Here is a 13,725-nt window from a genome sequence, read left to right as displayed (position 1 = left end):
GGGACCTCGCCACTCCATTCCCTTGCTGTTCTGTTGCACCCCCTTAGTGTTTTGCCTCAGTGTGGCAGGACCCGATCAGGTGCAATTCCCACACTGTGTCTCTGGTGTTGTCCCTTGTAGGGCTATGGGTCAGTGAAGGGCGACATGTCTCATAGTGGGGATGGCCGAGTGGGCTCTTTTAAAACGCACCTCTGCCCCTTCCCCAGCTGTAAAATGAGGACGGCGGCCGCGTGAAAAGTCTGGGAGCTAACGCGCGCGCGTGCTTCTCTCTGCAGACACAGGGAAATACCTCGCCGTGGCATCTCACGATCACTTTGTGGACATTTACAATGTTCTCACCAGCAAGCGGGTCGGCATCTGCAAAGGCGCGTCCAGCTACATCACTCACATCGACTGGGACTCCAGAGGTAATGCCCCCCTGGACTGCAGGCAGTTCAGCTCTGGGTTTCCAGGCGGGGTCCACCTCCAGGCGGTTTCTAAAGAGGCCAGCAGCTGAGCTGGAGGACAACGGGGGAGGGCGGAGCGTGGCAAAATAAGTGCCTGGCACAGCACGTTACAGGCCCCGGGACCCCTGCTGTGAATATGCTGAGGGTGCTCCCATCCCCCACTGCCACGATCACCCGCTGAGGCCTCTAGGCGTCACGATAGCCAAGGGTATCCGATGCCACCACCTGGACTCACCGCCTCACCTGCGGCCTCCCCCACCTGGCGTCTTCTCCTCCCCACCCCTCGGAGAACAGTCCAGGAAGCCTGAAGGCCACAAGCTGTAGTCAGCTCACCGCAAGTTTCTCTGCTCCCCCAGACTCTACACCCGCCCGCTCCCTCTCCCCTTCAGGTCATGCCCCCCAGTGCCACGGGGATTGCTCTATTTATTAGTGTAGCAATCCTAGCCTCTGCCGTGGCCCGGGAATTTGGAAGACACAGGCATGGGTGAACCAGGCTCCCACTGCCCACACGGTGGGTGACGTAGTAAAGCAGCACAAGGGCACGCCAGGGTAAGGCGTGGGGGCAAGAGCTGGTGAGCCGGCAGAGGGAGCGCAGCACGGGCCCAGAAGGGCCAGGTTGGGCTCAGTACCCAGGGCAGAACATCAGCGCTGTCTGCTGGATCTCTTTTATTTTTGTAGTGTCATCAAACATAGATCATACAGTGTAACCCGTGTAGATTCAATGGCCTTGGTTAGAGTCACAATGTCGGGCAAGCATCGTACTTTATTTCTAAAATGCCGTCACTCCAAAACCCAGAATCGTTCATGTGTACCCAACAAACAGCAACTCCCTCCTTGCCCCACCCTGGAGCCCTGGAAATGACTGGCCTGTGCCGTTGGAGATGTTTCATGTGAATGGCAGCCATCTGACAGTTGCCCTCTGATGTCTGGTTCCTTCCAACTGCATAAGCTTTTCAAGGCTCATCTGTGTTTCAGCAGGCCCCAGACATGGTTTCTCTCTATGGTTGGGTAGCACTTCACGGTGGGAACGTGCCTTCTTTCTTGTAATCCATCTCCAGTGGGTGACATCGCTGTTTCCACCGTGCGATGGCTCTGGCGCGTGCGGTAGTGGGCACCAGTGTAGAGCTAGCTTGTGGATTCCCTGCTGTCCCGTCTCTTGGTTATATCCCTGCGAGTGGAATTGCTGAGTCGTGAGGTATTAACATTGTGAGGAGCGGTCACTCGTCCACAGCGGCTGCACCATTTACTGTCCCACCAGAGATGTACCTGGTGGTGTAGAGGTTACATGTTGGGCTGGGATCCACATGGTCAGCAGTTCAAAACCACTAGCATCTCTGAAGGAGAAGGACTGGGCTTTCTCCTCCCGTGAACAGTTACCATCACTCATAGCGACCCAGTAACGCACTGACTCGATGGCAGTGAGTGAGCCCTAACCAGGAGCCCTTGTGGGGTAGTGGGTACTCATTGGGCGGCTAACCACACAGTCAGAAGTTCAAAACCACCAGCTGCTCCGTGGGAGAAAGGCTGGGCTTTCTACGCCCTAAGCAGTGACAGTCTGGGAAAACCCACAGGGCGTTGCTGAGCCAGCATTGACTCGTGAGGGTAGAGAAAGTAGTATCTCACTGTGCATTTCCCTAACAGATAACCACCCTGTGACCATCTGTAAATCTTTGGAGAAACACATCCTAGTCCTTGCCCTTTGAAAATAAGATTGCTTGTTATTTTGTTGCCAAGTTGTAGGCGTTCTCTGTGTATTTGGAATATAGAATTTCTATCAGCTACGCACAAGGGGGACTTCAAAACGCTTGGGGAAATGGGAATAGATATTTTTTCTTAATTTCTCAGCATGGGCTCCATCAGGTTCAAGACACTTGGGTAATGGAAGGTTCCAGACGCTGAGTCCATCCCTAAGAAACCAGGAGTCCTGGCAGTGCGGACTCTGTTACAGTGTTAACTGAAGAAAGGTGGGTGCCTTTTAGTGGTTCTTAAGGAAGTCAGGAGCCACGTCAGGACTGTAAGGGGTTGCCTAATGATTTCCTGTGGAAGCTCTTGCAAAAGCGCCCTTTTGGTGAGAAGAATGAGCAGAGCCGAGTGGTGGTGGAGAAGCGCTGTCTGGCCAGGTTTCCCTAGGGGAGTCTCTGTTAAGGTTTGGCTAACTTCCTGAAAACACTCTCATAATGAGATGTGATTGTCTCTTGACCTTCCAAAAATCAACAGGGAAAATACCTGGAGCATCCCTGAGACTCTTGCCGTGACCTCTGCTCCTGACTGGCCCTGCTTTGCTTTGATGAGGGCCACTTCCGCCCTTGCTGGCACTTTGTCCTCAGGGTCAGACCGCTGTGGCCATGTGTCCGCTCCTGTTTCAGTTCTTCCCAGAAACGCCGCAGGACCCCATCCTGTCTCTGAAATCTCCATGGAGGCTCTGCTCCTCGTCTGCAGCCGATTTGGGCGGTGCACAGGGTTGCACCCGTTCAACAGGAAGCCTGCCCCACTTTAATCCTTCAGTCAGAATGCATGAGCTGAGGGCATGGAGGCATCTATGGGTTGGCTATTGTTTCTGCCATCAATCCTCGGTCCATTCGGTCAGAGCAACAATGAGTCATTCCTCCTCACAAACCCAGGTGGGTGGTTTCCCTAACGGACGTCGCCTTCCGCATCATTCTCCCCTTCCTAAGCGAGCTATCCGTTTGTAAACCACTGATTGGGGGGAGAGGCACTACCCCTTCACCCCAAACATGTTGCCGCGTATCCGTGATTTGACCACTCTCCATTCTAGCATCCGCCATGCACTTGATGTCTGTTCTTGCTCCCCCTTTAGCAGAATTCAAGTTGCTCTCGCAGGATCTCCGCCCAAACTGATGGCTTATCCGTCAAACTAAATCCTGTTTCCACATGTTATAGCAAGTCAATGAAAGTTTGTTTGTTTGTTTGTTTGTTGGGGAGGGGTGCCAAAAATGTTAAATCCATGCACAGTTGTTCCACACTGTACATTTTCCACGAACGATTTGGAGACCCTGATATGGGTCCCAGATGTTGCCTTTCACCCTGTTGATAGGCGGCCTTGAGGCGCAGCGCCACTCGCCCGCCCATGGTGATGAGGTCCACAGTGCACGCTGCTCACTTCTTTTGTGCCTGTGTCCTCGTTGCCTCTCCCTGGTCACTCCGGGGCTGCCACTGCCGTCGAGAGCAGCCACATAAGGACAGGCAGAAGCCCGTTTGTCAGGGACGTTTCTGCCCACTGTGGTAGAAGACCATCCCGTCAGCTGTGTGCTGTGAGCAGGGAGCAGGGAATTTTCACAGAGTGACTGTGGTAATCACAGGGCTGTGGTAATCGGCATGTTTTGGTGATGCTGGGAGTCCAGTCGTGTGTTTCAACACTGCGGTGGTCATTCATGATGTGTAGATTTCAGCAGAGCTTCCAGACCAAGACAGACTAGGGAGAAAGGCATGGTGATAATTAGCCAACAGCACTCAGAGTGCTGGAAGGTGCTCAGAGGTCGCTGTGGTTACAATCGCGCTCTCAGCGTTCTAGGGAGAAGTGTTTCATTCTGCTGCAATACCCACGGCCACCAGCAGGGGCACTGACCTCCCTAAGGCGGCCTCAGGCTCCAACCAGAGCTAAAAGGGAAAACTTCCCTGGCGGGACCTTCACAGCAACCCTGTAAGTGACCCTACAGGACGGGGTGGAACTGCCCCTGTGGGTTTCTGAGACTGTAACTCTTTCCAGGAGTAGAAAGCCTCATCTCTCTCCCATGGAGCGGCTGGTGGTTTCAAACTGCTGACCTGAGGTGAGCAGCCCAGCTTGTGAGAGGGTGGAAAGGGGACTGAGAGGAGGAATCAAGGTCTTTGAAAAGCCATCTCCCCTCGCCTCTGCCGGAAGAGGGTTTGGAGCCCGATGGCGTCTGCGGATTGAAGCTTAGGACGCTTTTGATTTGGGGGAGCAGTCCTGCCACCTGGGCAATGAAATCGGGTGTGCTTGTGCATCGCCGGTTTGACCCCAGGGCCCTTAGCCCTGGGCCACGTGTCCTGTCCACAGACAGCCCTGTCCTCCTCATCAACCCAACCCTGAGATGTCTGACCTCAAGACGCCCCTGCCGCCCCAAGGCCAGCCTGGCTTTTCAGCAGGGGCCTCCAGGGCCTGTGGGGGAGAGCTCATCGTTTCAGAGCAGGGACACCTTGTTTTCTGATCCCGTCAGAAACAGGGAGAGCAGAGGCGGACACTGGTCCGGCCTCCAGCCCAGCAGCCACTCCGTGCCCATGGCAACAGAGCAGGGTCAAGACCACTCCGGGATGGAACTCTGAGCCAAGTGCTTGAGAGAGACCGTGGTACATGACGCGGCGCATGCTCTCTAACTGCCCCGTGTCCCTGTCTGGGGCGGGGAGAACTCGGGGAGCTTGGCTGGGGAGTGACAGGCTGATCGTTCGTTCCCCTTGCCATCACTCGGGGCCCGATCGGTTCAGTACATTTATTACCGATTTTGGAATTATCCTGACTTCCAAAAGTGTTTGTCAACAGGGACGACGTACGTGAAGTCATGTTTCATGAGCCCTAGAGCTTCTTATTCCTCAGGCTACATCTGCTTGGTAACGAGGACATCTGTCTCTTTAAATCCTGTGATTCCGTGTGAACAGGCGTTCCAAGTGGATAAAAGGGTGCAGAGTCTGAAAGAATAGGGTTGCCGTTAGTCAGGGTCAGTCACCCGTGAATTATTTGGCTTTCTGCTGTGCTCCTTGTCCCCGGAGTGTCTCGGTGGTTCTATTTTACTAAGCAGCAGGCAGGGGGAAGAGTGGTGTCCCAGATTTTTTTCTAATTTTTTCCCATTGAAATAAAAGCAACGAAGAAAAATAGGGGGGGATAGCATTCACCTAATTGGACCACTGGAACCCAAGTGTGCCTGATTGTCATTGCTGCTTGTTCTTGGTGGCAAGAAACAGAAACCCACTCAAGCCAACTTAGGTTAAAACAACAATAACAACAGTAAAAGGGAAATTTGCCGGAAAGTTGTAGGGCCACCTTCCAGAACCCAGGAATAAAGCGCAGCGGCCCTGAGGAACGGCTTCAAGACGACCTGAAAGGCCCAGAAGCCACGCAGACAGTTCCTCTCCTGCTCTGGGCCAGGTCCTCCCCGCCTCCACCGCTCTCCCATGTCGGGAGCCCGTGTGGCTCAATGGCTTAAGTAAGAGGCCGCTAACAATGGTCAGCGGTTCAAACCCACCACCGGCTGCTCTAGAGAAAGAGGAAGCCACCTGCTCTAAGATTCCCCAGGGCTGGAATGACTCTAAGATTCCCCAGGGCTGGAATGGACTCACGGGCCGTGAGCGAGTGTCTGCTTTGGGCCCCTCTCTCACAAGGCAGGCTTCCCTGACTCCAGGGTTGCCTGCTCGGTCAGGGCTGCCACCAAATGCTACCCTTGGTCCCAAAGTCCACAGCCCCTCACAGCAGTCATAAAGCGCCGTGCTGTTTTACCAGTTTGTGTGCCTTTCAGGGAAGTGGCATCGTGGACATGGAGGTTTAAAGTGGGCTGTCGGGGTCTTCAAGGAATGGCAGTCTCACAGTTCTGCCAGCAGCCCCTGACCCCAGATGACCTAGAGCGACCACATTCAGAAAATGTTTCCATCAACTCCTTCCGTCTCCTCCCCACAGCCTTTGCTATTTGCAATCACTGTTTAGATTAGCACCGATTACCCATTTCCTCTCAATGCTAATTAGCAAAGCTAATTTAAGGCCTCTTTTTCTTTTCTCACGTGCACACGGACAGCTATACAGTCAGAGAGCCTTGGTGGTGCAGAAGTTAAGCGCTCACCTCACTGACAGGCTGGCAGTTGGAACACACCGGCTGCTCCACAGAACAAAGATGCGGCGTCTGTCTGCTTCGGCAAAGGTTGTTGGCGTTTCCAGCACCATCTGCCCTGTTCTGCACACGGCAGAACACAGTGCTGCCCGGCCTGTGCCGTCGTCTGCTGGTTGTTGCGTTTGGACCTGGTTCCGACTGGTCATCAGGCTCGTTGAGGGTCTTCCCCTTGCTGACTGACCCTCTGCCTTCCCAAGCGTGCCGTCCTTCTCCAGGGACAGACAGTTCCCTCCCCATGACATGCCCACCGTGCGTGAGAGGATGTCTTCGGAGCCTGGCTGCTCGAGAGCCTTCTGACTGTGCTTCCTCCCACACAGTTCTGTGTGTCCCCCTGGCGGTCTGTGACAGCGCCACAATTCCATGGCATCAATTCCTAGCTGGTCTGTCCTTACTTATTGTCTAGCCTTTGCACGCATGAGGTGATTGAAAATCGTGGCCTAGGCCAGGTGCCGCTTACTCCTCAAAGTGATAGCTGTGTTCTGAACACGTTCAAGAGGCCTTCGGCCAGCAGATTTGCCCAGTGCAATATCTGATTTGAGTTCTTGGCAGCCGCTCCAGTGATCATTGATTGTGGGCCCCAGTAAATGAGAAAATTGACAACTTCAAATTTTTCCACGTGTCATGGATTTGCCTGCATTTATTCTTGGTCTAGCTGTGAGGACTTTTGTTTTCCTTTGTGTTGAGATGTGATCCACACTAGCGCTCACACGGATCTTCATCAGTCAGTGCTTCAAGCCCCCTTCCCTTTCTCGAGCAAGCAAGGCTGTGTCCTTTGCACGCCCCAGGCTGTTGACTAGCCTCCCTTCAGTCTTGATGTCCATTCTTTCATATAATTCAGCATCTCAGATTATTTGCTCAGTACACCCGTTGAATAAATATGGTGAAAGATGCAACCCTTAGATAGCCTCTCCTGATTTAAACCACAAGCACCCCTTGTTCTGTTCCACGGCCCCCTGTAAGTCTGTGTACAGGCTTGATCTGAGCATAGTTAAGAATTCTGGAATTTTCCATTTTTCAGATCGTTATTCATAATTTGTTATGATCCACACAGTTGATTACCTTTGCATAGTTAGTGAGACATCTTTTTTACATGCTTTGGCAGCCAAGACCCATCGATCAGTAGTGATAGACCCTTGTCCATGTCCTCTGCTGACCATGGCTTCAGTCCCAGCAGTCCCTGTTATGTGCTACTGAAACCGTTTCTAAATGATCCTCACAGAATTGTGCTTACGTGTGCTATGAAGGATGTTGTTCTCTAAGTTCTGCCTTCTGTTAGCTCACCTTTCTTTAGCATGAACACAAATACGGATCGCTGCCAGTCTGTTGTCCAGGTAGCTGTCTTTCAGGTTTCTTGGCACAGAAGCGTGGGAGCTGACGGTGCTGCACCAAGTTGTTGAAACCTTTCCCGGAGCCTTGATTTTTTGCTAATGCTTTCAGTGAAGCCCCGATGTCTTCCTTTAGTGCCCGCTGGTTTTGATCGTGTGCCACTTCTTGAAGTGGCTGCACGCCAACCTGCTCTTTTTGACACAGTGGTTCTGTGTGTACCTTCCACCTTCGGATGCTTCCCGAATAGTCCAGTCCTCCGCCCATGGACTCGGTCAAGAGCGACCAGCCGCCTGGGTGCTTTCTTCTGCTCTCTCAGCTCGGGGGTGCTGCACACCCTCTTCCTTTTTGGCTTTCTAACTCCAGATCTTGCACAGATTTTTAAAAAATCATTTTATTGGGGCTCTTATAACTCTTATCACAATCCATACACACGTCCATTGTGTCAACCACATTTGTACATCTGTTGCCATCATCATTCTCCTTGTACTTGAGTCCTTGCTATCAGCTCCTCATTCCCCCCCCCATGAACCTTTGATCATTTATAAATAATTATTATTTTGTCATGTCTTACACTGTCCGGTGTCTCCCTTCACCCACTTTTCTGTTGTCTGTTCCCCAGGGAGGGGGCCATGGGTAGATCCTTGTGATCAGTTCCCCCTTCTACCCCACCTTCCCACTACCCTCCTGGTATTGCTTCTCTCATTATTGGTCCTGAGGGTTCATCTGTCCTGGATTCCCTTGTTGCCAGTTCTTATCTGTACCAGTGTACATGCTCTGGTCTAGCCAGATTTGTAAGGTAGAATTGGGGTCATGAGGGTTGGGGTGGGGGGAGGAGACATTAAAGAACTAAAGCAGTGGTTCTCAACCTTCCTAATGCTGCGACCCTTTAATACTGTTCCTCATGTTGTGGTGATCCCCCAACCATAAAATTATTTTTGTAACTACTTCATCACTGTAATTTTGCTACTGTTAGGAATTGAGCAACCCCTGTAAAAGAATCATTCCACCCCCAAAGGGGTCGCGGCCCACAGGTTGAGAACCGCTGAACTAGAGGAAAGTTGTGTTTCGTTGGTGCTATGCTGCACCCTGACTGGCTCGTCTCTCCTTGTGACCCTTCTGTGAGGGGATGTCTTAGGGTCTCCACTCGCATCGGTGTGATTGTTCTGGGTCTCTGACTGCACAGGTCTGTAACGTCCTCGCTTATGTCGTAACCTCTTCCTTTAGTTCACACTCTGGGATGTTCAAGGGCAAGTTCTGGAGTCTCTCCTGCCACCACTTTGCCCGTTTCTTTACCATAATCATTTGCCGTCTCCATCCAACATGAACTTGGTGCGAACTCACCAGTCCTTCAGTCACTCGTGTTCGCTGGGTCTGAGTTTCTGTCTTAGAGGAACTTTTTAATTCAGTTGGGATACACTCAAGGTCATACGTTGGCCTTGGTAGACTTGTCCGAACACCTTGGACTTCAAGTGGAACTCACATATGAAAAGGTAGCCGTCTTTCTGACAGTGGGAACTGGACCCTGTTCTGTGTGGTGGTATTGCGTGTCCCAGGCTCTCCTTCCACTTCCGCAGTCAATTTAATCCTGTGTCTCTCCCCTGGCGAACTCCACGTATGCAGTGCTGTCTATGCTGCTGACAAGGAAGACATTTACAACGAAGGAGTTGTTGGCCTTGAGGAATTCTGTCTTGGAAGCTCTAGCCTCGTTCTTGGCCATATTTTGCAACGACTGAGCCTTCCTCTTTGCTTCCAGTTTTCTCATTCCAGTCAACGGTAGTAATAGGTACATCTTGATTACATGTTTGATCAACTTCACACCTTAGAGGTTAGTGAAAATCTTCAATGTCTCCATCTTTGGCCTTAGGGTTGGTATGTGAAATTGAATGAACAGTTGCATTAATTGGGCCTGGCTGTCGACACATGGAAATTAAGCCATCATGGACAACAACTTTGTGCTTCGGGCAGGAGCTTGAAGTGGCCTTTGTAATGATGATTCCCAGCATGGCTGACCACACGGCTGCCGGGCTCAGAACGGCCAAGGCCAGGCCATTTCAGCTCACGCAATGTCCACAGCATCGGTCTCTGTGCATTCAATTTCATCTTTGACAAGTTCAGAAGTTCCTGGATCCATACTTCGTACATTCCACTTTTCGATTACTAACGGCTGATTACCGCTGCTTTCTCATTTTAAATCATGTTGCACCACCACACAAAAGTCCCCAAAACTTCACCTCATCCCCGTCAGTGCAGTCAGCTCCGCGGTGAGGACCCCGCTCTTTGCTGGGTGCATTTGAGCCCTTTCCACCCTGAGGGACAGCACAAGGCCACGTGTTGCCTTCCTAAGGGTTCCACTGGCCCCGCTCTTTACATGTAGATTGCTAAATCCTCCTTCCGGCCTCTTAGTCTGGACACTGGGCCACCATGGGCGACTGCTGGTTCCTGGACTCCTGATGGCAGACCCTCCAGCCTCACAACTGTCCAGCAGCGTGCGAGCCCCCACGGCACAGCGAGTGATGCCCGTGCGCGCTCCGTCGAGGCGCTTTGAGTCCAAAAGGAAACCCGGGGCCGGGAGAGATGTGCCGCCTTCAGGGGACACGACTTCACACCTGCTGCTCCTCGGAGCCCCCAGCCAAGCTCATTGGTCATGCTGACCCGCCAAATGAGGAATGCCGAGCTTGACAAACGAGCAGATCTCGTTTTCTGATCCATCACTTAGAAATGCACCCCATACTCCTGAAGGCTAGCCAAGTCTGTTTCAAAGGTAGGCCGCAGCTGTTTGTACTTTAGAGCTGTGGAACGTGGTAGAAGCCACAAAGTTATCGTGGTGAGATTCCATGAAGGACCTTCCAGGATGTCCAAGGCGACTTTTCCCTGAAGGGCTCTGGGCGCTCAACTGTTCATGGGCTCTGGGATTTGCTTCAGAGTAATCCAGGGTGAGTCGGGGAGCTGGGTAGCAGGCACCTAGAGGGCCTTCATGCTCCACTCTCCTAGGTGTCTGAAAGTTTCACTTAAAACCATGGGGAAAGGGCTAGAATGTAGAGACCTGAGTCATTTAGCCTTCGTGCCATAAAGGTTTGTGCCGTGGTATGAGGGGACTGGGAGGTCTGAGTGTTTTCCACCTGTAATTAAACGAGTCCAAGATTACACACTTTCAGCAGGCCGAAAGACTATTTTTGTTCAACATTTTGTCTGGGGCAAGCCTTGATTTCTTTTCCGATTTTAAAGTAACACAGGAATGAACATTGGTAGCTTATTTTCTCTCATCCCTCAGTTTGTAAACCTTAAAGGACAGATTTAGCCGTTGTATCCGAGTTGATGCCAGTGTTCCCCACGGGGATCTCACTTCCAGGGCCGTAAATCTTGCTTTTACTTCTGAGGCAACCAGGAAAAAGAGCCAAAATGGAATCTTGTCAGGCTTTGGAAAACTGCAGCTAATTTTAGTTTCATAGCTAGAGCAAAAGACCACGTGTGAGCCTTCTGTACGCTGAAGGATGTTTAAGGTCGGCTTTTATACGATCTGTATTCTTGAAATTAAGGAGCCCTGGTGGTGCAGTGGTTATGCGTTTGGCTGCTAACTGCAAGACAGAAGTTCAAAACCACTGGTTGCTCCTCTGGAGAAAGTGCGTTCTAAGCCCATAAAGCCTCTGACACTCCCAGGGGCACAGCTACCCTGCCCGACAGAGTCGCTGTGAGTTGGCATTGACCCGATGGCGGGGAGTTTGGGTCTTCTTGGAATTCTGGAGCCTGGTGGCCTAGTGGACTATGAATGGGCTGCTGATCCTGAGGTCAGTACTTCAAACCCAGCAGCTGTTCTGAGGGAGGAAGATGAGGCAGCGTGTTGCCTCTCAATATTTATGTCAGAAACCCTAGGGAGCAATCCTGCTCTCCTCTGCGGGGGGCTATTTGTTTGTGTTTATATTCTAAACACCGTAGCTTTGGGGTCTGTACAATCTCGTGCAAGGAGAGCTGGTGGAGCAATGTTGCAGCACGCGACTGCCTAGTGGAAGTCAGTGGTTCGAACCCACTTGCTGCTCTGGGAGGAAGATGGGGTGATTTACTTCCATAAAGATTTGCAACTTGGCAGGCCCACGGGGCAGCTCCACTCTGTCCTCCGCAGGGTTGCTGCATCAGAGCCAAGAACACGCGTTGTCCCACGAACTGCCTGTGGGATGACTCAGCAAATACTCGGCGATTCGTGACGCTTTGACTGAAAGGAGTGAAGGCGGCTCATTTTATACTCAGAAGGTAAATGCAAGGTGTGATGGTCTCTTTCTTTCTATCACAACAGGAAAATTACTACAAGTTAACTCGGGGGCCAAAGAGCAACTCTTTTTCGAAGCCCCAAGAGGCAAGCGGCGTCTAATTCGACCTTCAGAGGTAAGCACCTGGCGCCAACGCTTTGAACCCTGTCCGGAAGATTGCGAGGGTGTGTTTCGCTCCGTGGTCCGTGCTCTAAGCATGCCTTTAAGCTCCTCGTTTCTTAGACCCACTTGCTTTCCCTGGTTTCCGAGTGGCTGAGGGCATGTGGGCCTACTCTGCTGCCGCCGAGGTCACAATGCAGCGCTGGCCTTGGGCTAGGCTGTTCTCTGCAGAGACTTTGATGGACTTTAGGAACCTGTTCTCACGACATTCATTACATGTCTCGGCACTGTATGTAATTCTGCAACAATAAGAGAAACGGTTCCTTGTGACAGGAGCAACTGTCCACGGCCGAGGGACTGTCCCGATGGGTCAAACTGCCCTTCTCTCCTGTGTCCGTGGCATGTCGTAATTGTTGGCGTGCAAGCCCAGTTCACGATGTCCAGACTACTGGCTTCTGACGCGAGGTCCCTTTGAGCACGCGTCCCTCCGCGGGCCTGCGGATGCGTGCACGGACGAAGCCTGATGACTGAAGAGGGGGAGTTGCCTGACCAGACACCAAGCCCTGGGGACAGTCTGACTCATGCGTTGCCATGTCCCCTTTGGCGAAAGAAAGGAAGGCATTTCCTCCTTTGGAGGAATGCAGGCTAAGAGTCTCCTGCTGCCGGGCAGCCCTGCGAGATCGGATGGAGAAAGTGGCCGTGTCCCTCCTCCACGAGGCCGTGAGCTCCCAGCCCCGTGGCGGGCTCTCTGAGCCCCGTGGCCAAGTTCATCATGCTGTCAGCATTGCTGAAGGGGCACCAGGCGCTGCGTTCCTGAAACCTGTTTATGGGTTAACTGGGTTCACTTCCCAGCTCCAGTGTGTTTGCCTCAGATCAGCCCAGACTGGTCCTAGCTCTCTTCTGCGGAGAAACTTCTGCAGTCCTCAGTAAAGGGATGCTCTTAATAACGCCATTTGCTAACTGCGCGGGGCCGCACTCACACACCGTCCTTTCCAGCCTCTCGATAGCCCCGATAGCTCCGCGGGGTCGGGTGGGTGGCGGTGTGCCGAGATGGAGCCTGTGCCTCCAGGCGAGGCAAAGAGCAGAGGCGCCGTGTGCGCCGCCTCCGCTCCGGGCTGGGAACTGGGAAAGGAGTGTGCTGACTCTCCGCCTCTCTTCTGAAGATGGAGAAGCTCCAGTGGGACTCGTGGACCTGCGTCCTCGGCCCCACCTGCGAGGGGATCTGGCCGGCACACAGCGACGCCGTGACCGACGTGAATGCCGCCACGCTCACCAGAGACGGCTCGCTCTTGGCCACCGGGGACGACTTTGGGCTCGTTAAGCTCTTCTCGTACCCTGTCAAGGTAATGTGGCACACGCATCGCCTCTACTTGCTCAGCTCATGGGTCACCCCAGATCTATCAGTCATTTCCCAGGGGAGGTTCTACGATTTGGAAGGCCTAAGCAGTCCATGGTGGGAGCAGGGTCGTGTGTTACATGAAAAGCCTCCCTGACATAGAATTTACTCACCTGAGTCAGATGCTCACAACTGCCGTTTCTCCTTGAAGGCCCTTCTCTGGCCATCTAACCCGACTAGTCACAGACTGCGAAGAATCGCCAGACAGCCTCTCACCCCAGTGCTCTTCTGGAGGTGGGGAACTTTCTGCCATACAAAGCAGTTGCTAAAAACCCTGTCCTCTGCATGGGGCTGAAATCCCCTCGCCTCAGCCGTAGCTGTTCTTCCTCCCGAGCCGAGCCGTT

General features: G+C 52.6%; 1 protein-coding gene across 1 annotated transcript in view; it reads left to right on the top strand.

Moving 5' to 3' along the window:
* EML6 (EMAP like 6) overlaps positions 1-13,725 on the top strand; it is a 188,246-nt gene that overhangs the window by 133,220 nt on the left and 41,301 nt on the right. Inside the window, exons 22-24 of the mRNA XM_045294098.1 lie at positions 276-407; positions 11,913-12,001; positions 13,149-13,328. Of these exons, the coding sequence (XP_045150033.1) occupies positions 276-407; positions 11,913-12,001; positions 13,149-13,328 (401 nt within the window). The remainder of the gene's footprint in view (positions 1-275; positions 408-11,912; positions 12,002-13,148; positions 13,329-13,725) is intronic.

Source organism: Echinops telfairi, unplaced genomic scaffold, assembly GCF_000313985.2.
Source record: "Echinops telfairi isolate 266 unplaced genomic scaffold, ASM31398v2 ScPeMD7_2573;HRSCAF=3158, whole genome shotgun sequence".
Taxonomy (NCBI): Eukaryota; Metazoa; Chordata; class Mammalia; order Afrosoricida; family Tenrecidae; genus Echinops; species Echinops telfairi.
The sequence above is the reverse complement of the archived record's forward strand: the minus strand, read 5'-3'. Positions and strand labels throughout refer to the sequence as shown.